The sequence below is a fragment of the Belonocnema kinseyi genome, chromosome 3, assembly GCF_010883055.1.
Source record: "Belonocnema kinseyi isolate 2016_QV_RU_SX_M_011 chromosome 3, B_treatae_v1, whole genome shotgun sequence".
Taxonomy (NCBI): Eukaryota; Metazoa; Arthropoda; class Insecta; order Hymenoptera; family Cynipidae; genus Belonocnema; species Belonocnema kinseyi.
In genome coordinates this window covers 150,568,664-150,593,892 of record NC_046659.1, presented here as the reverse complement: position 1 = coordinate 150,593,892, position 25,229 = coordinate 150,568,664, and the positions used below count along the sequence as shown (strand labels likewise).

Here is a 25,229-nt window from a genome sequence, read left to right as displayed (position 1 = left end):
AAATTGTCAATAAAAAAGTTAATAATTTTAAATACAAGTATTCAAAAATTTTAAAATTGCTAACTAAAGTTGTATTTTCATAATGTGCAACAAAAAAAAAAAGAATTTTAATAACGAAAACAAGAACTTTTTAAAAATAAAGTTTCTGTACTCAAGAAATATATAAAAGTTTGCCTAAATTATTGAACCTTCAAGCCAAAAGACAAATTTTCTATACAAAAATTAAATTTTTAAATGAAAAATATTACTTTTCAATCAAAAATTAATTTTCAAGGAAGCTGATGCATTTTTACTCAACAAATATGAAAATTTAAAAGAAGGAAATTATTTTTATTGACCGAAAAAGGAGGATTTTTAATTAAAAAACTTCAACCTTAAAAAAAATGGGACAGTTAAATTGTCAGTTGAAAAATTACAAAAAAGGGGTTTCCAGTAAACAGTTAAATTTTCAAAAAAAAAAGTTAATAATTTGAAATACAAGAAGTATTCAAAATTTTAAAAATTGTTAACTAAAGTTGTAGTTTCATAATGTGCAACAAAAAAAAGAATTTTAATAACCGACAAGAAGAACTTTTTAAAAATAAACTTTTTTTACTCAAGAAATAAATAAAAGTTTGCCTAAAGTGTTGAACCTTCAAACCAAATGAATTTTCTATACAAAAATTGAATTTTTAAATGAAAAATTTTACTTTTCAACCAAAAATTAATTTTCAACGAAGCTGATACATTTTTACTCAACAAATATGAAAATTTAAAAGAAGAAAATTATTTTTTTTACCGAAAAAGGAGAATTTTTAATAAAAACTTCAATCTTAAAAAAAATGGGACAGTTAAATTGTCAGTTGAAAAATTACAAAAAAAGGGTTTTCCACTTAATAGTTAAATTTTCAAAAGAAGTAGTTAGTAGTTTTAAATACAAAAATTTTTATAATTTTTAACTAAGTTGTAGTTTCATAATTTGCAACAACAAAAAACGAATTTTTATAACCGAAAAGAAGAACTTTTTAAAAATAAAGTTTTTTTCTCTCAAGAAATAAATAAACATTGTCAATTGAAAAATTAATTTCGAACAAAAAAAAGGGTTTTCCACTGAACAGTCAAATTTTCAACAAAATAGTTCAACTTTCAATGAAAGAGATGCTTTTTCAACTAGAAAAATAAATCTTAAAAAAAATTTAATTACCGAAAAAAAGAATTTTTAAAAATAAATATTTTTCACTCAAGGAATAAATAAAAATTTAGATAAATTGATGAAACTTCAAGCCAAATGACAAATTTTCTCTGCAAAAATTAAATTTAAAAAAAAGTAATACCTTTCAGCAAAAAATTATTTTTCTACGAAACTGATACAAATTTGTTAATATTTTTTTACCGAAAAAGAAGAATTTTCAATTAAAAAAGATCAATCTTAAAAAAATTGGACAGTTACATTGTCAGTTGAAAAATTAATTTTGAACAAAAACAGGGGTTTTCCACTAAACAGTTCAATTTTCAAAAAAATTACTGCACTTTCAACGAAAGAGATGAATTTTCAACTAGAAATCTAAATCTAAAAAAAATATTTCTTAACAAAGTAATTGAACTAAATCTTTCAAAACAAATATTTGAATAATCAAGCACAAACGAATAATTTTTAACCAAAGTTGTTGTTTCATAATGTGCAACAAAAAAAAAAGAGTTTTAATAACCGACAAGAAGAACTTTTGAAAAATAAACTTTTTTCACTCAAGAAATAAATAAAAGTTTGCCTAAATTATTGAACCTTCAAGCCAAATGACAAATTTTCTATACAAAAATTGAAATTTTAAATGAAAAATATTACTTTTCAATCAAAAATTAATTTTCACGGAAGCTGATGCATTTTTACTCAACAAATATGAAAATTTAAAAGAAGGAAATTATTTTTATTGACCGAAAAAGGAGAATTTTTAATTAAAAAACTTCAATCTTAAAAAAAATTGGACAGTTACATTGTCAGTTGAAAAATTAATTTCGAATCAAAAAAAGGATTTTCCGCCGAACAGTTAAATTTTCAACAAAATAGTTCAACTTTCAACGAACGAGATGCTTTTTCAACTAGAAAAATAAATCTTAAAAAAAATGATTTCTCAATAAGGGTATTCAGCCTAATAGTTGAATAATCAAGCAAAGAAAAATAATTTTTAATTATACTTGTAGTTTCATAATTTGCAACAAAAAAAAAACAAGAATTTTAATAATCAAAAAGAAGAATTTTTTAAAAATAAAGATTTTCCACTCAAGAAATAAATAAAAATTTAGCTAAATTGATGAAACTTCAAGCCAAATGACAAATTTTCTCTACAAAAATTAAATTTTTAAACAAAAGGTAATACCTTTCAGCAAAAAATTATTTTTCCACGAAACTGATGCATTTTTAATTTTTTACTCAAGAAAAATGAATATTTAAAAGAAGGAAATTTTTTTTACCGAAAAAGGGGAATTTTCAATTGAAAAAGATCAATCCTAAAAAATGAGACAGTTACACTGTTAGTTAAAAAACTAATATTGAAAAAAAGGGTTTTCCACTAAACTGTTAAATTAAAAAAAAAAGTTAAACTTTTAATGAAAGAGATCAATTTTCAACTAGAAATATAAATCTTTAAAAAAATGATTTCTTGACAAAGTGATTGAACTAAATCTTTCAAAACAAATATTTGAATAATCAAGCAAACAAGAATAATTTTTAACCAAAGTTGTTGTTTCATAATTTGCAAAAAAAAACGAATTTTATTAACCGAAAAGAAGAATTTGCAAAAATAAAGATTTTTCACTCAAGAAAGAAATAAAAGTTTGCTTAAATTGTTAAACCTTTAAGCCAAAAGACAAACTGTCTCTACGAAAATTGAATTTTTAAACAAAAAATATTACCTTTCAGCAAAAAATTAATTTTCCACGAAACTGATGAATTTTTACTCAACAAAAATGAAAATTCAAAAGAAGGAAATTATTTTTTTATCGGAAAAGGAGAATTTTCAATTAAAAAAGATTATTCTTTAAAGAAAATGGGAAAGTTACATTGTCAGTTGAAAAATTAATTTTGAACAAAAAAAAGGGTTTCCACTAAACAGACAAATTTTCAAAAGAAAAGTTAAGCTTTCAACGAAAGAGATGAATTTTCAACTAGAAATATAAATCTTTAAAAAAATGATTTCCTATTAAGGTTATTCAACAAAATCTTTCAAGCCAAATAGTTGAATACGCAAACAAAGAAGAATAATTTTTAACCAAAAAGTTATATTTTCATTAAAAAAAAAAAAGAAATTTCTACTAAAAAAGATGATATTTTAAATCAAAAAGATAAATTTTCAAAAAATGTTTTAATTTTATTTTAAAAACATTTCAGTTGACTTTTTACGAACAAAATATAAATGTAAACATATAAACATTTTTTTTAACCAAGAAAGATCAAATTTCTCTAAAGACAGAGGAATTCATATTAAAAAAAAAAGTTTAATTCTCATCAAAAAAAAAGATTCCATTTGACTTTTCAAGTTCAAAATATGAATTTTTTTAACAAAAAAGAAGTTTCTAAAAAAATTTAATTTATATAAGAAAAAAAAGATTTCAGTTGACTTTTCAAGATAAAATATAAATTTTTAAACAAAAAATCTGTTTTTACGAATGAAAATCGAATTTTCAATCTAAAAAAACAAACTTGAAAAAAAGAGTTGATTTTTCAACCGAACAATTGCATTTTTATTCAAGAAAGGTGAAATTTCTCCTAAAATAAATGAATTAAAAAAAAAAATTAATTGAAATTTTCATCTAAAGAAGATTCTAGTTCACTTTCCAACACTAAAATAAGAAATGTAAACAATAAGTTAGTTTTCTACCAAATAGTCGAATTTTTAACCAAAAAGTATGACTTTTTAACAAGATTGTTAAATCATCTACCAAATAGATGCATTTTTCTACCAGAAAAATGAAAATTCTACTAAAACAAGTGAATTTTTAAATCAAAATGAAAAATTTTCAACAAAACGTAAATTTTCTAGGAAATAGTTGAATTTTCAACAAAACAGTTGCATTATTTCTACTAAAAAAAATGATCTTTCAAATCGAAAAGACCAATTTTCAGAAAAAATCGTTTTTATCCAAAAAAGATTTCAGTTGACTTATCAGCCACAAAATATGAATTTTAAACAAAAGGTTGATGTTCTACAAAAAAAGCTGAATTTTTAAATTAAAAAAAAACGAATTTTGAACAAAAAAATTGAATTTACAACCAAAACGTATTTTTTTAAAGAATATCCTTTAAGATAATCTTCAGGAGAAAGTTTTAGTAGGTCATTACGAAACTTGCAATATGCTAAAGTAATAAAATGCGCCTGTTACCTATAAATTTTTTATTGCAACTGACCATAAAATTTATTTAAATGAATCTAAAATATTCAGCTTTAACCAATTTTGTATATACATTTTTGAAAAAATATGATTCCTGATGTAATATTTTGTTTAAAAAATCACTAATTGCTCTTAGTTGAAAATATGAATATTGCACTAATAATAAAATATGTCTTTTATATATATTTTATTTTTATATCATTTTCAAAATCTGGTTAAATTTGTAATTAAAAAATTAATTTTCAACAAAAAAACGCATTTTTAATTAAAATGATGAATTTTTAAACAAGCCGTTGAACTTGCAACAAAAAGATAAATTTTCAAGCAAAAATATGAACTTTCAACCAATAAAATTAACTTTCTGTCTGATAGTAGAATTTTCAACTAAAAAATATCAATTTCTAAGAAAAAAATAGAATAGGTCAATTTTCAGTAAGTAAATAAATTGATTTTTAATCCACAAGATTATTTTTCAATAAAGAATTTTTAACTAAAGAAGATAAATTTTTACTGGAAATGAAAAGGTTTCATTTTCAGTTTAAAAAATAATTTTCAAGAAAAAGAAAGAATATTCAATTGAAACAATGAATCTGTAACAAAAAAATTACTTTTTAAACTAAAAAAGATGAATTTTCAACTAAGAGAATCCATTTTCGGCCTGACAGTCGAATTTTCAACTAAAAAATATTAATTTCCAACAATAAATGAAATAAAAACATTTTCAGTTACAAAATTAGATCTTTCACCAAACATTAATTTTCAATCAAAAAATGGAATAGTTTAATTTTCAGTATAGAAATAAATTGGTTTTTAACCAAGACGATTGTTTTTCTACAAAAATAGGCAAATTTTCAAACCAATTTTTGAATTTCCAACGAAGGAAGTTGAATTAACAAAACTGAAATAGTTAAATTTTCACTTAAAAAATGAAGTAAAAAAAAGAAGAATTTTCAATTGAAATAATGAATCTTGAAGAACAACAAAAACTTATTTTCTAACAAAAACGACGAATTTTTAATAAAATACATGAATTTTTAGTAAAATAGCTTAATTTTCAAATAAAAAAGATAAATTTTAAAGCAATAATGTAACAGACAAATTCTTAGTTAAGAAAATGAATTTTCAACAACAACAAAAAACAACAGATTTCCAACAAAATAATGAAATTTACAACTAAACAAATGAATTTCAAACGAATAAGATGAAATTTCAAACAAGAGGATCCATTTTTGGCCTGAAAGTCGAATTTTCAACAAAATACATCAAACTCAATAAATAGTTGAATTTTCAAATAAAAATATTAATTATAAAAAAAGTGAGATAGTAAAATTTTCAGTTATGGACTTCAAATATAAAATTATGAGTTCTCAACAAAATCAGTAAATATTCAACTTAATAAATGAATTTTCGACTAAAAAAAATTTCAACAACAAAAGGAATAGTTGAATTTTCAGTAAAGAAATAAATTGACTGTTAACCAGAAAGATTATTTTTCTACAAAAAAGGCGAATTTTCAACCAAACTTATAAATTTTCAACTAAACAAAATGAATTTTCAACAAAAATAAAATAGTCAAATTTTCAGTTAAAAAACAAACTTTCATCAAAAATAAAAGAATTTTAAATTGAAATAATGAAACTTCAACTAACAGAAAAATTCATTTTCTAACAAAATACATGGATTTTAAATAAAATAGCTCAATTTTCAACTTAAAAGGATCAATTCTGAAAAAATAAAATATTTAAGTTCTTAGTTAAGAAAATTAATTTTAAACAACTCAGACTTCCCACAAAATATTTAAATTTTCAACTAAAGAAATGAATTTCTTCATGCTTGTTCTTCAATAAATAAGAAATACTTTCTGGGAGAAGCTGTAAAGAATTTTTAAAAAATAAAATGAAATTTATGAAAATCTTTTTTCATTAAATAGCAGAAATTTAGAGAGTAGAGTTTCTAAAATTAAAAAATTATAATTTGTGTTATATTTAAATCGGATTAAATCTTATTCAAAGAATTTAAAAAATAATAATTTTCTATTAAACTGATTAATTTTTACCCAACAAACATGAAATTTTAAACCAAGAAAATTATTTTTTTTTTAACAAAAAAGGAAAGTTTTAAACTAAAAAGATCAATACTTTACAAATCGAAAAGTGTCGTTAACAAAAAAAGGCTTTTCCACTGAAAAGTTAAATTTTCAATCAAAGATATAAACCTTAAATAAAAAAATGTAGAATGTAAACTTTTACTCAAGTTGTTCAATTTTCAGTTACAAACAGATCAGTTTTGAACAAAATAGTTCAACTTCCCACTAAAGAGATATATTTTCAATTAAAAATATAAATCTTCAAAAAAAAAAACATGATTTCTTAACAAAATAATTCAACCAAATCTTTCAAACAAAATAGTTGAATACTCAAGCAAAGGAGAATAATTTTTAACCAAAAAGTTAGATTTTTATTTTAAAAAATGATATTTGTACTAAAACAGATGAATTTTTAAATCAAAAAGATAAATTTTCAGAAAATAGATGAATAGATCAAAATATGAATTTTTAAACAAGAGATAAGTTTTAACGAAAATCAAATTTGAATTTTCAATCCAAAAAGACGAATATTTAACAACAAAAAAAACCTTTTAACAAAATTGTCAAAACATCTACCAAATAGATACATTTTTATCTAAAAAAGATTAAATTTCTCATAGAACAGAAGAATTTTTTTTTTAATCAAGTATTCAAAAAGGCACTTGAATTTTCAGCCAAAAAAGATTCAAGTTGACTTTTCAAGATCTAAGAAAGATTAAATTTTTACTAAAACAAATTAATTTTTAATAAAAAATGACCCATTTTTTTAAACGTTGAACTTTCATCCAGAAAATATTTCAATTTATTTTCTAACAAAAAATATAAATTTTAAACATAATAGGTCAATTTACAACAAAACAGTAGAATTTTCGTCCAACTAAGATAGGTGAATTTTTAAATCAAAAAGATCAATTTTGAAAAAAAAAGAGTTGAATTTTTATCAAAAAAGATTTCAATTGACTTTTCAACACAAAAATACAAATTTAAAAAAAAAATTAAATTTTCTAATAAATAGTTGAATATTTGATTTTAATCTAATTTAAATTTCTTAAAATTTATAATAATTAAATTTGCAACAAAATAGTTACATTTAAAAAAAAATTAATTATTAACCTAATATAAACCGAATTTTCGACGATAAAGATGAATTTTTAACTTACAAAGATGTATTTTCAACAAAAGGTCAAATTTTGATGCAAAAAAGATTAAACTTCAACCAAAAACAGTTGAATTTTTAAACGGAATAGTTGAATCGCCTAGCCAAGAAGAGGATTTTTTTAGAAGAGTTTAATTTTTAACGAAACCTTTTAATTTTCAAAAAAATATTTTAATTTTTAACAAAATAATTAAATTTTTAACTAAAAGATGAATATTTAACAACAAAAAATGAATTTTCAAAAGAGAAGTTCAAATTTTACCCAAATGATTGAATTGTCAATTAAAATGGACCCACTTTCAACAAAAAAAAGTAATAGTTGATACACTAACTGAAAGAAACATTTTTATTTAAAATGTAGAATAGTAAAATTTAACCGAAAAAGACTAACTTTTAACAACAAAAAAAAGTCGAATTATTAACCAGAAAAGTTGTTTAATTTAAGAGAGAAAAAAATGTCTACCAGAATCTTAAAATTTTAAACAAAAAACGCGAATTTTTTACAAAAGAGTTGAATTTTCAACTGGAAAATATGAATTTGCAAATAAAAGGTTTAGTTTTCTACGAAAATAGTTCAATTTTGAACCAATAAATACATTTTTCGGACCGCATAGAATTATTTTCCACAAATATTGTTCAATTTGAAAAACAAATTATTTTTTCAAACAATCAATTTTTTAGACAAAAAAGATGAATTCTCAAGCAAGAATAATTGGGTTTTCAACCAAAGAGATGAATTTTGAACTAAAATTATGAATCTTCAACTAGAATAATTAAATTTTCATTAAAAAAAATTAGTGTCCAAACAACAAAATATGAATGTGAATCTGGTTGAGTTTTTCCGAAAATAATAGAATTCTCAACCCTAAAAGACGAATTTTTAACAAAACAGTAGAATTTTTTATAAAATAGTTGAAATTACAACCTGAAAATATAAAAGTTCTACCAAAAAGTTAATTTTTAAATCAAATATAAAATAGTTAAATTTGTAGTTGAATAAATTGATTTTCATTAGAAAAAAGAATTTTCAATCAAGAATATTAATTTTCTACCAAAAAAGTTAAATTTTCACAAAATACATCAAACTTCCACGAAATTGTTGAGTTTTCAACTGAAGATCAATTTTTGAAAGATAAATTTTCAACCACAAAGGAAATATTTAAATTTTACCTTAAATTTATTAATTTAAAAAAAAAAACTATTAGATTTCAACAAATGAGTTAATTCTTTAACCATATTTTGGAACCTTTTACTTCTTGAGGCCCCTGGAAATCATCGGTAAATCGGAATTTATAAACAGAATTCTGCTCGCTTCTGACTTTGGACGAACCTAACGATAAATTGAAAAACTAGCATGAACTTGGTTCCTGAAGGATGTTATTTTTTTCGGTTTGCCCAAAAGCAGGCAGAACCGAGCAAAATTCAGTTTATAAAGTGCCAATGATTTACCAATAATTTAGCGATTTTGCAGTTTAAGAGTAACATAGTAGATGGATGATGAAAGGAAAGAACCTGTCTTGAAATTGTTGAATTATTTTTGCAGCCTTCTTTTTTCGTCGGTGCACAACAATGACTCCGCAGAGAATAATGAAGATGCATATTGTGGCACCAGAGGCAACTCCAACAATAACGGCTACTTGACTTCCAGTGAGACCAAACATGTATTCGGTTTCTCTGCAGATTCGACCCATATATTCATCTCGCGTTGACCAGTCCGCAGCGTGACCTGGTGGGCAGGTGTCAACACAAGAGCCTTGATGAAGCAGGAAGGCGCAACGGGTACAAGAGCCTCCTCTGCATCTTACGCAACCGCCCTCGCCTTCGGTGCATCCTGAAAAAGGCTTTTATTAATCAAACCGTCCTTTTCAAACAATACCCTACTGAAAATTCCTATATCGGATCTTATATCATATATACACTGGTAAAAATTTCGGTTGGAAATTTCCACTGTATGTTTTTGAAGTTTGTTTCCAAAACGTAAGGTAAGGCTACAATAAATAATGTTGTAGCTTCTAAATGCTGACATTGGTATAGGACCTCACATGTATTTAAATTTTATAATGCATGTCCAGTATCCAGTAACTCGATATCTGTGGAAGCAAAAAATAAATGTAAATCATTTCAAAGAAGACTTAAGTTTTTGTTTGGAATAATTAATCCAAACAAAAACGAAATTTTCTGATGGAGCCAAAACTTTTGTTACTGTATAGTGTATGCCGCGCGTCTTTATAAAATTCAAGGAATGCATGGACTTTAAAGAATTCGTGAATTTCATAGAATTTACGGAATAAACGAAATTCACGGAATTCCTATAAAGCCCGGAATTTACGGATTTCATGGAATTAGCGGAATTCGCGGAATGTCCGGAATACAAGGAATTCACAAGATTCAAAGAATTCATGGAATTTAAGGTATTTACGGAATTCAAAGAATTTACGGATTTCAAAGAGTTTATAGAATTCGACACTTCATGGAATTCACGAAAATTCTGCAATTCACGGTATTCGTGGAGTACACGGAATTCAGGGAAACCACGGAATTCATGGATTTCACGAAATTCACTGAATACACGAAATTCATGGATTTCTCGGAATTCATGCAATTCACGGAATTTAACCAATTCGCAAAATTCATGAAATTGAATGAATTAATCAAATTTAATCAAATCAATGAATTGAAGGGATTTATGGTATTCATGGACTCCCATGAATTCCTTGAATTTAATCAATTCCGTGACTTCCTTGAATTCAAAAAATTTCATGAATTCCGAGAATTCTGTAAATTCCATAAATTTAGCAAATTCCCTGAATTTCGCGAATCCTTTAAATTCCATGAATTCTGAAATTCCCTAAATGTCGTCAATTCCTTAATTTCCCTATATTCTTCCTGGATTTCTGTGAGTTCCATGAATTCTATAAATTCTATAAAGTAAGCGCAGTTCGTGAACTCCGCCAATTCCTTCGATTTCAGGAGTTTCGAGAAACCCGCGAGTACCATGAGTTCCATGAACCCCATGAATATCTTAAATTCCATGAATTACATCCCTTCCGTGAATTACATCCATTCCGTGAATTACATCCATTCCGTGAATTATATCAATTCGGTAAATTCCTTCACTTCCATCGTAAATTTTATTACCTACGTGAATTCCGGGAATTCGCTGAATTGGGTAAATTCTTTAAAAGCTTCATGATTATATGTTTCATATATTTTACAAAAATATTTTTGTTACCCAAAATAATAATGCAATTTTTCCAACTTTTTTGTTACAACTTCAAATTCTTGCATTTCTAAAAATTTTTTTTACGATTTATACTCATAAGCTGTTGTATAATGGTGAAAAAAAAGCTTCAAAATGAGCCAAAGAACATTGAAAAATGTTGACTATTTGGGAAGTTATTGAAAATTTAAGAAAATATTGAAATTTACACTATTTTTGCAATATCTAGTTCAAAACTAGAACGATTGGCTTCATTCTGGGGTAATTTTATACAGAATTTCCCAAAAAAAATCAACCTTTTAAAGAGAACTCTTTTAGCTCTGATATAATTAAAATCTAAAGAATTTATTTAATTATAAAAATAGGTGGCCTAAAACTTTTGCAATATACGTCTGTATAAATAATAGAGGAATCCCAAGCTTAAAAAGATAAGATAACTATATAGAAAAATAAAAAAAATAAAAATTCTATATAATAATGCAAGATTTGAACAATATTTTCCTAAATTTTCATTGAAAAATATTGAAAATTGAGCGAGTGACATTGATCATAACTCGCAACAGAATAATGTGAAACAAAAAAATCAAAATGTATTTGTTACAGGATGTGTTTCTCGAGGTAACAATGGAAGGATTTTTTTTTTATTTTAAAATTTTTCGTAGCACTAGGAAGCCAAAAACCCGATTTTGGCTAAAAAAAATCGGCTAATTTCTTACGATCGACTTGAAATTCTAACACAACAATGTTGCGATATAATGCATTCATCTAAAAAAAAAATTAAATGCAAAAAAAAAGTTTCAATATCTTGCCCTCCCCCACCCCCTTAAGAAAACATTGCTAATAACGGTAGAACCCATTTAAAACTACGCCACACTATCAGGGAGGTGGGGGATTAACAGATTTTGTGACAATTTGGAACGTTGGGAGGAGGAGTTTGCTCAGAATGTGACATAACAAATGGAAAACATTTAATATAAATAAATTTAAAAATAAATGTATAAGAATTTATTTAGATGTTTGAAAAAATAAAAATTAATGATTTCTTTTTTTAATTTTGAAAGAAATCATCTGTTCTCCCTTGGTTTCAAGAAACGTCCCCTTTTTCTTGTTCATTTGCTTAAATGCTAATTCAATTATGTAATAGAACCTAATCATAAACTCCAATTACTTTTCGTTGAAAGTTATAATTCTTTCTAATTGAAAAATCTACTTTTATATTTATCGTTTGAAATTAATCTCTTTTAGTTCAAAATTATAATATTTGGTTAAAGAATAAACTTATTTGTTGAAAATTAGTTGTTTTTTTGTTGTTGAAAATTAATTAATTTAAGTGAAAATTTAAATGTTCCGTTTTTGGTTGAAAATTTATCTTTCGAAAATTGGTCTTCATCAGTTAAAAACTCCACAACTTGATGGAAGTTTGATGTATTTTGTGAAAGTTCACCTTTTTTGGTAGAAAATGAATCTTCTTCATTGAAAATTCCTTTTTCTAATGAAAACCAATTTTTTCAACTGCAAATTTAACTATTTCATATTTGGTTCAAGATTGATACTTTGTAGAGAAAAATTGAACTTTCTGGAATAATTGTAATTATTCCAGTTGAAAATTCATAATTTTAGTTGAAAATTCAGCTCTTCGGTTGAAAATCTAATTATTTTCCGTTGAAAGTTCATCATTTTTAATTAAAAAGTCTACTTTTATGTCTATAGTTGATAATTCATCTCTTTTAGTTAAAAATTATATTATGGGGTTGAAGAATGAACTAATTTGTTGAAAATTAGTTGCTTTTTGTTAAAAATTAATTTATTCAAGTGAAAATTTAGATTGATAATTTTTAGAAAAGAATTGAACTATCTGGTTGAAAATGAACTTTTTGGTGGAAAATTTATATTTTCAGGTTGAAAATTCAACTATTTTATAGAAAATTCTACTATTTTGTTAAAAATTTGTCTTTGTGGGTTGAGAATTCCATTATTTTCGGAGAAAACTCAACAATTTAAACGTTCACAATTATTTGTTTAAAAATTAATTTTTTTCAACTAAAAATGTTATAATCCAGTTGAAGAATCATAAATTTGGTTGAAAATGTTGTTTTTTGGTTGAAAATCCAACTATTTTGCGATACAAGTTCATTCTTTTTAATTTAAAAGTCTAATTTTATATTTCTGGTTTGTTTAAAAATGAATTTTTTTTACTCAAAACTTTATTATTCCAGGTGAAGATTCATAATTAGAGTTGAAAATTCAGCTCTTTGGTCTAAAATTCATCTATTTTTGGTTGAGAATTCATCTTTCTCGGCTAAACATTTTTTTTGTTTGAAAATGTAATTATTTTGTTCAAAATTCAACAATATTTGTAGAAAATAATTTTAATCGGTTTAAAAAATGTATTTTTTGGTCCTAAATTGAAGTACTTTTGGTAGGAAATTAAACTATTTGTTTGAAACGTCAACTATTTCGTAGAAAATACGCCTTTTTTATTTGAAATTTCAAGAATTTGGTTGACATTTTTTCTCTCTTAAATGAAACATCTTTCCTAGTTGAAAATTTAACTCTTTTGTTACAAATTCGCCTTTTTTGTTAAATTCAATTGTTATTGATTTAAAATAAAAATATTTTTTGGTTGAAATTTCAACTATTCCTTTTTTTCGTTGAAAATTCATCTCTGGGGTTAAAAGTTTAATTATTTTGTCGTAAGTCGATTAATTTTAATTGAAAATTGAATCATTTAGCTAAAATTGAACTTCTCTGTTAAAAATTAGTTTTTTGTTGGTAAATATTTATTTTTTAGTTGAAAACTTAACTATTTGGTGAACATTTACTTACTTTCTTCAAAATTAAACTGTTTCTAGAAGATTCGTTTTTTTTTTTTGAAATTCAACTTTCCTAAAAAAGTAATCTTTTTGGCTAGAAAATTCAACTATTTCGTTGAAAATGCAACTGTTTTTGGTTGAAGTTTAATCTTTTTTGTATAAAAATTCGACCTTTGGTTAAAAATTCATCTACATCGTTGAAAATTCATCTTCTTTGTTGAAAATTCGGTTGATATTTGGTTGATAATTGATTTTTTGTTTTAATCTAACTATTTTGTTGAAAATTTAATTATTTTGTTAAAAATTCAACCATTTTGTTGAAAAATCATATCTTTTGTTTGAAAATCTTGGATTGAAACTTTATATTTTTTGGTAAAAAAAAGTTCTGCGTTTAAAATTCTACTGTCTTCTAAGGAGATTCGGTTAAAAATGCAACTTTTTGATTGAAAGATAAATAAACAAACCGACTTTATTTTGCCACAAGTCATTTTGCAAAAAAATTAGAGTAATCTCTACTTTCGAATTTCGATCGGTACTGAGGTGCTCTATAGCCTGAGGCAGTGGGCCATCTTGGGCCATATTTCTTGTCTACAGAGGTGAACGCATAAGATACATCCTGGGCGTGCATGGAAGAACGTACCCGTATGTAGCTTCACTTTTAAACTTTAATTGTTAAAACAAGTTCGAAAGGAGACTAATGTGGGCAGATACGGGATTCCATAAATTTTGATCCTGAGTCCACAGAAAAACCGTGGGATCATTTTTGTTACAGCTTATTTGTAATCTTCTCGAAAAAACATGTTTTTTTTCTCAACAATGAGAATACTTTAAGTGTGAAACTGTTATATGAATATCAAAATTTAAGACATTTCAATGAGATTAAAATCAAATTTAAAATCCTATTTAACTTCCAATAATCAAGTTAATGTGCAGAATTCCTGAAAATAAAACCAATAATCCAACGAGAAAATTTGGACGACCACCACAAAATGATCCTATTGCAGTTGAAAAAAAGATGCAAATTTTTCTGAAAAAGAAAAGCAAAAATGATTTTTTTTTGGACAAAAATAAAAAAGAGGAAAGAAAAATGAGAGGGCAACAACGAGTAGCAACGAAACAAGTCTTGATTCTCAGGTATCAGGGAGAGAGCATCTTGGGTTTCGTTGCTGTTCCTGACTTCCTGCCTGCTTTTTATTGTGATTTTGTAATAATACAAATAAAAAAAGGCGAAAAGAAAGAAAAGGAATTTGGGTATATTTCCTTCTCATTTTTCGTTCCACTTTTTTATTTTTGTCAAACAAAAGAATTTGTTCTTTTCTTTTTTAAGAAAATTTTGAACTTTTTCAAATTGCAATAGGAACATTTTATGGTGTTGTTCAAATTTGGTCGTTGGATTCTTGGCTTTATTTTCAGGAAATCTGCACATTCGATGAATATAGATGGGGCATTTCATTTCATATGAGTGCACTGCCTAAAATAAATGTTTTTTCCATTTTCCTCAAACTGCGATAAATTGTAGAACTACATGGGCCGAATTATGAATATAAAACCATAAGCCATCATCTTGAATGGTTAAATTGATATGAGGGATGGCAGTTGATACAATTGGGCGTGCGGACCATCTTTCATTAAAATTTTATTGAATTAAAACCAAATTAAATAAGGTTCGGAACTAAGGAACTCGAAAGGAAATTGGTAGTATTTACGAGGGAGGTAACCATTTCTCAAAAATATATGTGTCTCTTCTATAGTTTTTTGAAATTGAAAATTTATATTCCGAATATCCCAAAATACGTATCCTCAGATTTGGATAAAATTACCAAAGAATGCTTAGAATTTCTAGTTTATAATTCAAACTCCTAGAGGTTTGAAATTAAATATTACCTTCAAATACTATATGAGAATCTCCTGAAATGTAAATCACATCCATTTAAGGTTACAAACTAACAATTCTAAGCTTCCTCTTAGGATACATTTCATCAAAATCTGCGAGGATACGTGAATATGAATTTCCAGAATTTCAATATTGAATTTCGAAAAACCATGAAGAGAACATATTTTTTATAAATGCTCAACATCATTGTAAACCATGTCCGATTTCCTTTAGAATCCGTTCATTGCATACATTATTTGGTTTTGACATAACAACAACTATGTAATTACCTATTAAAACTGACCCAAGGATTTATAAAAATATTTAATACCTTTCGTTTTAACACTTTATAATATTTTATATTTATAATATTTAATAATATTTTTATATTTTAATAATATTTATAAAAGGTCCATTCACTCGAGAAGCATCGATTGACCCATAATCTTAATACATTTTATTCAAGGAGTAAGGACATTATGGTAATTTATAATATTTGAAATATATTTGTTAATTAATCATAATTAGGAAGCAAACTGCTTATCAAGTGACCACCATACAATTGTAAATACAAGCAAAGTGGAAACAGAGTTCGAATTCATTGCTAGTTTCAGGGTGGCCGTTTTTATGGAAGAAAAAACTTCCCGGTCATTTCACGGTTTTTACCCGGTTCGGAAACATTTTTCACGGTCAATGAAATTGAAAAAATCAAACTCTACTCTAAACATTTTTCCATTTAAAGTAATAAACAATAAACAACAAATTAAATTTACAAGTATGAAATGGAAGGTACGAACACTTTTCAATAACAATTTTTTTAATGAAATGCAGATAAACTGCAAAATTTAGAACTTTTATAAATTATAGAGTTCAAAGATTCAGATTAAATTCCAAAAATATAAATCCACGTTAACATTTTCAAGACTCTAAATTAAAGAAACAAGCAATGAACTTTAACAATTTTCAAAATTATATTTTTTTAGTGATGTTAAATAGTTTAAGCATACTTCAAAAGCTAAAAAAATTTATTTCAAAATATTTAGAAATCTAGAAGTGGTTTTATATTTTTACAAATTTAAAATCATTGTTGAAATTTGTTCAAAACGTTTAAATATAATTGTAAATGAATTACATTTATCCTACAACTTTTTGAAAATCCTGCAAATTAAAAAAATCCTTAAAATTTGAATTTATTAATAACAATAGGAGCATTTATTATGTGTAGAAAAAATTATAGTAATTTTCAGAGATATTTAGAAGTTGCTAAAAATATAGAAAATTAAATTTAGAACTTCAAATGATTTCAAATCATTTATACGAAGTTTGTGACCCAAAAAGCAGGGATATTCGTACCGAAATTTTGGTGCAAATACCCAGAGCCTAATTTAAAACAAAATGCAGATTTTTGCAGATTTCAAACAAAAAATTTAGAAACTTTTCAAGAATTGTGAAAGGCTTAAAAAGAATGAAAATATTTTATTAAGATTCCTACGAAAATTGAAAATGATTTTCCATTTTGAAAAAATATTGTAACAGAAAATTTAAAAAGATTTTAAGAGATCTCCAAAATGATCAAAACGGAACCTGGAAGATTTTAAGGATTTTTTTTTAATTTGCAGGATTTTCCAAAAGTTGTAGGAAAAATTCGGTTAATATTAAAATGTATTTAGCAGTTCTAAACAAAAATGTTAACACACTTCTTTTCAGTTACTTGAAGACATTTCAAGTTTTTAATTAATTTTGAATCTTTTCAAAACTACGAAATATCTCTTGAAATTATTCAAATTTTGTTTACAAATAATAAGTGTTCAATTGCTATTTGTACGTTAAAATCTAACAATTTTACTTTCAAATTAATCATATTTAAACAGAAAAATTCAAATTGTATTCAATTTACTCCTCTTAAATGAACAGTTGCATTTTTAATGGCTAAGAAAACTAATGAAAATAATATATTAATTAATTTATATATTCAATTTAATATAAAAAATAATATAAATGAAAACCCGGTCCAGCGGACACCCTGTAGTTTATTATGTAATATCGTATTGTGTAATTGTTATATAATATTATATTAATTAAATAGATAACCATTTTTTAAATCTTCCATGAAGTCTCGTAGGATCCCTCGAAATCTTTGAAATCCCATGAATTCTTTTGAAAACTTTGAAATCCCTTAATTTTTTTAATCATTTGAACTACATGGATGTCGTATATAATATGACGTGAAGGGCCCTTTAACAAAAAATGTAGGAACTTCTTTAAAAACTGTGAAAATCTCTTAAAATTCGTTGAGAATCCATGGAATCCTTGAAATCGCTAAAGATCTTAAAAATCCCATAAAAGTAACTCAGAATCCTTTACAATCCGCGAAAAATCCCTTAAATTCCTTAAATCCGTAGGAACTCTCTTTAAATCTCTTGAAATTCCTTAAAACCTTTTCAAATATTTGCAAATATTTTGAAATCCCTTAAAATTTCTTAAAATCGTTTCAAAGTCATTAAAATTACTCGAAATCCCTTCAAAATCTTTATAATACTTGGAAATACTTTGAAATCCTTGTATATACTTTTGAATCTTTTAAAATCTCTTGAAATCCTTCGAAATCCCATGAAATCATGGAAACCACTTTAAATCTTTTAAATTTATTAAAATCTTTGAAATCCCATTAAAATCCACTGACATTTATCAAAATTCGGTAAAATACTTCGCTATCTTTTCAAATGCCTTCAAACCCCTTTAAAATCTGTGGATACAACTTTTTAATCTTTTAAAATCTCTTAAAATCCTTTGAAATTCCATGTAATCCTCGAACACCCTTAAATCTCTTAAAACCCATTAAAATTATTAAAAATCTTTTCAAATCCGTTAAAATATTTTTAAATTGATTCGAATTACTTGAAACCCCTTAAGATTCTTTACAATGTTCGGAAATCTGTTTAAATCCGCAAATATACTTTTGACTCTTTTAACAGCACTTGAAATCCTTTGAAATCCCATGAAATCCTCGAAATAACTTCGAATCTCTTAAAATCCAGTAAAATCCCTTAAAACCTTCGAATCCTCTGACATCTGGGGATATACTTTTCAATCTTTTAAAATCTCTTAAAATCCGTTGGAGTCCATTGAAATCTTTAAACCCATTTAAATGTTTAAAAATTTTTAAAAACCTTCTAAAATCTTTGCAAATCTTTAAAAACCCTTTAAGTATTTTAGAAAATTCATTAAAATTACTTGAAACCCCTTAAAATACTTTATAATATTCCGAAGTCCTTTGAGATCCTTGAATATAATTTTGAATGTTTTAAATTCTCTTGAAATCTCATGAAATCATTCAAACCATTTAAAATGCTCTAAAATCCCTTGAAAAATTTAGTTTATTTCTGAAATTGTATTAATTTCTTCATACGCCTTAAATCTGTGCAGCCTCTCGCAATCCTATAGAATCGTTCGAAATACTCTAAACCTTTTATAATCCCTTAAAATCATTCCAGTTATTAAAATTACTCAAAACCCCTAAACATTTCTACAATATTCGGAAATCCTTTTAATCAGATTAACATCGACTGACATTCTTCAAAATTCATTAAAATACTTGGGTATCTCTTAAAATCCTCTAAAATCCGTGGATATACTTTTCAATCTTTAAAAATCTCTCAAAATCATTTGAAGTCCTATGAAATCTTCAAACCCTTTTAAATATCTTAAAACCTTTTAAAATTATTTAAACCTTCTAAAATGTTTGTGAATCTTTTAAAATCCCTTAAAATATTTTCAAAATTCACTAAAATTACTCGAAATTCGTAAAAATTCTTTATAATATTCGGAAATCTTTTGGAATCCGTAACTATACTTTTGAATCTTCTTAAATCTCTTGAAATCCCATGAAATCATCGAAACCACTTGAAATCCCTTAAAATTCATTGAAAAATGTAGATTCTTTCTGAAATTGTATTAATTTCTTCAAACGCTTTAAATCTGTAAAACTTCTCGCACTCCTATATATAGAATCGACCGAAATACCCTAACACTTTTGTAATGGCCTGAAATCTTTTAATCCCTTTTCGGTTAGAGACAATAAAAAATGTAATTAAACAGAAATAATTGTTTAAACCATTTATTATTATTTAGAACAAAATTCTCTTAAAATAATACTGGAAAATTGCAATTTCTCTTAAAATTTTCATAAAATCCCTAAAAAGTTTCGGATATCTAGTTCAATTACGTAAAAAATGTGTAATTCTTTGACATACTTTGTAGTTTAGTCTAGAGATAAAAGAAAAAAAGAGGAGGAGGGGGGCAGTCCCAGAAATCTTAAGAATCCTTAAAATAGGGGCGGGGGTTCTACAATTTCAAAAATCATCCTTGGGTAATTAATGAAGGTTCCAAAATCAATTATATGATTCGATATTCAATTTTGTCGACCAGTGTAAATAAAATATGAGAGGTTCAAAAAGTTTTCGATCTTCTGGTCTATCAAAAAGCTACTTTATTGAGCTATATTCGAAACGCTTTCACAAAAATACATATAGGAAAAACTTTTGTTTTATCCTATAGCAAACATAAGTTTTCTTCTTCATAGTTTTTTTCTGTCCAAAATATAAAAAGCAAACACCTGTTCCTCAAAAAACTCCTGTGTTTAAAGAATAAAGAAGTTCACGAGGTTGTATAAGATGTGCACAAAAGATATTACATTTTAACAAGAACGAAAAAATCGGTAAAAAATGGTAAGAGCCTACCGGTACATGAGAAGAAATTTTTATAAATTTTTGTAATATTATGGCGGAGTTTTGAGATATTATGGACTATACCCAAACCGCACACATAGAATCCACAGGCATGTTTTTACTTTTATACCCATTTCTTTGTTCTGTCATCAATTTTTCTGCTTTCTTTTTCAAATGTAACATATTTCGCACATTTTATATAACGTTCTACACGGAGAAAAATGGAAGGCTTGTTTGGCCATATAAATGTGCAGACAGATCATATTGCAGGGTCGACTATAGAACAGCTCTTGAATATGGCTAAAGCTGCTATCTCTAGAAGATAAAAACGAGAGGTCCAAATCAACAATCTCAGAAAGACGACTCGATTGTCTCAGACCGTCATCTGTCTTTGCATGAATCTCAGCAGTTGATGTCAGAACTGAAAAATAATGATTTAGTTTCAAATTAATGAGTACATCTCAAGTTTATCCTAAATCGACTAATGCTATAATTAACAGTGATTACTTAAATAACTATAATCTATTTCAAATTTACATTAACCTCAAAAAGATTTTAATTAAATGTCTTAAATCTCACATTACTAATAGAAAATATTAACGTTACAATTACTTATTTAAAACAGGTACTTACAGAATAAGATATTTCCAATGAATCCTCAATAAATACACTTCACTTTACACTGAAATAGTTGGCAAAAACCTTCTTTTTTAACAGATATCACTATGCGGTCTACGATTTCGTTATGCTATTTGGAGCCAATTAGCGATACCCTTTAAATTTTCACGCGTATCATTGACGCTCAAAAATCAAGCAATGGACCATACGCAATGGTTTATCTGCTCCTTCTTGGGTGGTCGAAATGAGTGAAAACAATATGTGCGTATTGACCATTCCGAAAAGGATACCTTAGTTAACCCTGATAGTGAGTGTAATGCTCTTATAAAAGTCAGACTGGCGATAAAATAAGAGTCTTTTTAACCATGTCAAAAAAAAATATGAAAGGACCGTTCGACCATGCAGACAGACTTGCTGGCTCTCTAAATTTTGACCATATAATTTTCACCATCCATTTTTCTCCGTGTAAACTTTTCTAAACACATAATTTTTTTAAGGAATAGATGATGGTTGTTGTTTATATACTTCAGACAGAAAAACATCTATTATGAAACTGATAATGTTTGCCTTTTTTGCAACTTCACTTTCCGTTCGAGCAACCATTCAAAAACAATCTTTAAATAATTGACTTGATTAGACTTAACGAACCTCGTCAGCTCACTTGCATAATAAGGCATATAAAACTCCCAATTTCCCATGACTTCCGGCAGTCGACTTATAATAATCTAGGTCATTGATCCTCGTGATCCTTCCGAGTTCTATGAATTCGTGATCCTCGCCAAGAATTAAACTCAGAGGGAAATACTTGATATATCAATTGAAGCAAGTAGCTGCTGAGCTGAGATCTTATTATAATTGAGCTCTCATGCGTATTCCTGTTATTTAGTGTGAGTATGAGGAACAGAGGAATGCGGTTGCCGGTTTCTCGATTATGTGGGTCTCCCGATAGTTTAAGACTTTATAAAGTCAGCTTAGACTCTTAAGAGTCAGCCACTTGTAATAGTTATCTTGCAAGTTACATTCTCCAAGTTGAGAACACGCTGTCCAGTGCCAAACTGAGGTCGCCGATTTACTTTATCACGGAATCGCACGGAATCGGTTGGGACTTGGCAGTTGAGACAGCTGTTGTGCCATGGATCGCGTGATTTTCATTTTATGAAAATTGCCATATGGTCGCCGCTACGGTACTACCACTCCTATATACAATATCATTAGATACACACACATTCATCATCATTCACTGCGGCTCGATTACAGAATTTCTTTCCATTTCCAATAAGAGTGAACATATTTACATCGGTGAGCGTTTTCCCGCAAACTCTTCCGCATCAATTCTATATGGGAAAAGGTCATGGTTACGCCGCCGCCGCTGTTGCAAATAGACTTTGTAAAAGAGAAAGAGAGAATGAATATCAGATACGACAACTTTAATATATTTCTCATGTGGGAGTGTCCACTGTCCACATATTACGTGATACTATTTTCAGTGATTTCTTTAACTTTTTCGGTGAACCCATCCTCAAAATGTATAATGTGTCATGAATACGAAATGTAAATGTAACTTTATATAAACGTCAATCGAACAATCAATAATAAAGAGTTAAAACTATATTTGATAATAACATGAAAATACTTTTAATTCAATTCTTTACAAATTGTTTTTTTTTTCATTTGAGAACACTGATATAAATAATGATTAACTTAGACAGCAGATTAACTTGACAGATGATTATTTTTAGCCTGTTTTCAAGAAACTTTCCATTTTAGTTGTTTTCTCTCTTAAATCGGAAATGATTTAATAGAACTCAATAAGAATCCAACTATTTTGGGTTAAAAGCTATTTTTGTTGTTGAAAAGTCTACCATTATATTTTTCGTCCGGACTTCATCTCTTTTGGTTAAAAATTCTATACTATTTGGTTGAAAATTTAGTTATTTTGTTAAAGAATTTTTTCATTTTTGTTTCATTTTTAAAATTCAAATACTTGGTTAAAAATTCATCTTTGTTACTTGCAAACGCAAGTGAGTGGTAGAAAATGCATTTAGTATGTTGATAATTTATCTCTTTTTGTATACAATTAATCTACTTGCTTAAAAAATAAACTTTTATATTAAAAATTCAACTCTTTGGTTGAATGGTGAACTCTTTTCTTTAAAATTCATTTTTTAAAGATTTATGTTTTGATATAAAAATTTATTTTTTTGCTTGAAAATGTAACTATTTCATTTTTGATTAAAAATTGATCTTTTCTTCTTGAAAACTCATGAATTTAATTAAAAATTAGTATTTTCTTGGTAGAAAATTACTACCTGGTTGAAAATTCATTCTTTGCGGTTAAAAATGCAACTGCTTGGTTGAAAATTAATCTGCTGTGGTCGAGGATTAAAATATTTCGTTGAAGTTTCTTTTTTGTTGTTGTCGTTGAATTAACTGTTTTTGATTTGAAATTGAAATCCTTTTTTTGTTTGAAATATTAAATATTACGTGTTTTCTTGAAAATTATTTTCTGTGGTTGAAAAATCAACTACTTGGTTTAAAGTTAAATTACTTTTTTTTTATATTATTTCTTGTTTGCTAAATATTCATCATTTTAGTTGAAAACTCCATTATGAGGTCGTAAATTAACTTTCTTATTGAAAAATCAGGTGTTTTGCAGAAAATTCGTCTTTGGATTAAAAATCCAATAGTTCGGTATGGAAAATTACACTATTCGGTTAACAAATTAAACTATTTACTTTAAATTTTATTATCTATTCTGTTGAAAATTCATTTTGTTTAAAAATTATTTTTTTTTGTCTAGAAATATAGATATTCTATTTCTGATTGAAAATTATTTCTTTTTAAGTTGAAAAATCAAAGATTTGCAAGAAAAGTCATGTATTTTGTTGAAAATTCGTATATTTGGGTACAAATTAATCTTGTTTATTCAAAATTCATTTTAGATTAAGATAAAATAGTTTTGTTAAAAATTCGTCTTTTTCCATTGAATTCTACTTACAATTGTTATATAATAATAAACATTTATTCGATTTTGTTGTTGTTGAAAACTTATCTTTTATAGTTAAAATGTTGAACTATTTGTTTAAAAATTCGTTTATTTGATTGCAAATTCGTCTTTTAGTAGAAAATTATTCTTCATGGTAGAAAATAGTTTTTTTTGTTGAAAAGTTTTACTATTTTGTTAAAAATTCAACTATTTTGTTAAAGTCCTCTTCTGAGATTCAAAATTCAACTGTTTTGCTGAAAATTCTTCCTTTTGGATTGAAAATTCATATTCTATGGTAGAAAATTCATCTTTCTTGGCTGGCAATCAATTTTTTTTTGTCTTAAATTCAACTATTTAGTTCAAAAAGCGTATTAAAATGTTTAGAAATGTGGGATAGCATATTTGTAAAAACTGTATTTAATTTTTATCAAATAACGTATAGAAATATATAGGAATTATTGGAATTTTTGCTCATTTCGCTTCAATATAAATCAATAATAATTTACATAGCTATTTAGCGATTTGATAGACTCTTTATAAAAAGCATTTGATAGAAAAATGAAGGAAATTTCTAAAATTGCGGATACAGACAACGTTGTTGAATGAATTTTCAGCCATAGTAAATGAAATTAAAAAAGTTCAAAATTACACACATTCGGATTTTTATGCATCTCATATAATAAGAGTTGTATTCACAGTACAGATTACATGCACAAAAGGAAAAATGTACTATACTGCTAAAATTCCTCTAAAATCTAGCACTCGAAAATTGGGGATTTAATTAGAAAATGTCCTGACCATAACTGGAAACTATGAAATTTATGTAACGAGAGCGACTACATCACTTTATAAAAAAATCTCTATTCACCTATTCTATGAAGTGTGGAAAATATGTTAGTAGGGTATGATTAAAACTTTTTTCCATTTCTTTATTGACAAATATGATAATTTTTGTCTACATAACGTTTGTAAATGTAATTATCTGCAATGTAATTTCGCATTGATTGCAAAAAGTAATACTACGTATGTTTTCTCTTCTCATTGTCATAAGGGAAAAAATATCAAGGTGTTCACGCAGGTCTTAGATATATATATCACAGTTAGGTACATTTATGCGATGTAATTCGTGCAGAGTCCTTTCGCTTCAGCAGAATAATAATGCTCGCTACAGGGTCGTATCTGGAGATCTTTCTAGACCAAACACGGCACTATGAAGCCGTTATAATTCTCCAAGCATGCTTCCCTTCAGCGAAATCTATATCTCATTCTCAAACCTACTTTTCTTTCGAATACAAAAAAAGGATCCTCATTTGAATACTCACAAACAAAAAAAGTGAACATTTTGATGTCACACACATTAGAAAAATATGAACTAGATTTATTAT

At 26.2% G+C, this 25,229-nt stretch overlaps 1 protein-coding gene across 1 annotated transcript in view; it reads right to left on the bottom strand.

Moving 5' to 3' along the window:
• Positions 1–25,229, bottom strand: part of LOC117169147 — an 87,107-nt gene that overhangs the window by 15,131 nt on the left and 46,747 nt on the right. Inside the window, exon 2 of the mRNA XM_033355356.1 lies at positions 9,120–9,438. Coding sequence (XP_033211247.1) covers positions 9,120–9,438 — 319 coding nt within the window. The remainder of the gene's footprint in view (positions 1–9,119; positions 9,439–25,229) is intronic.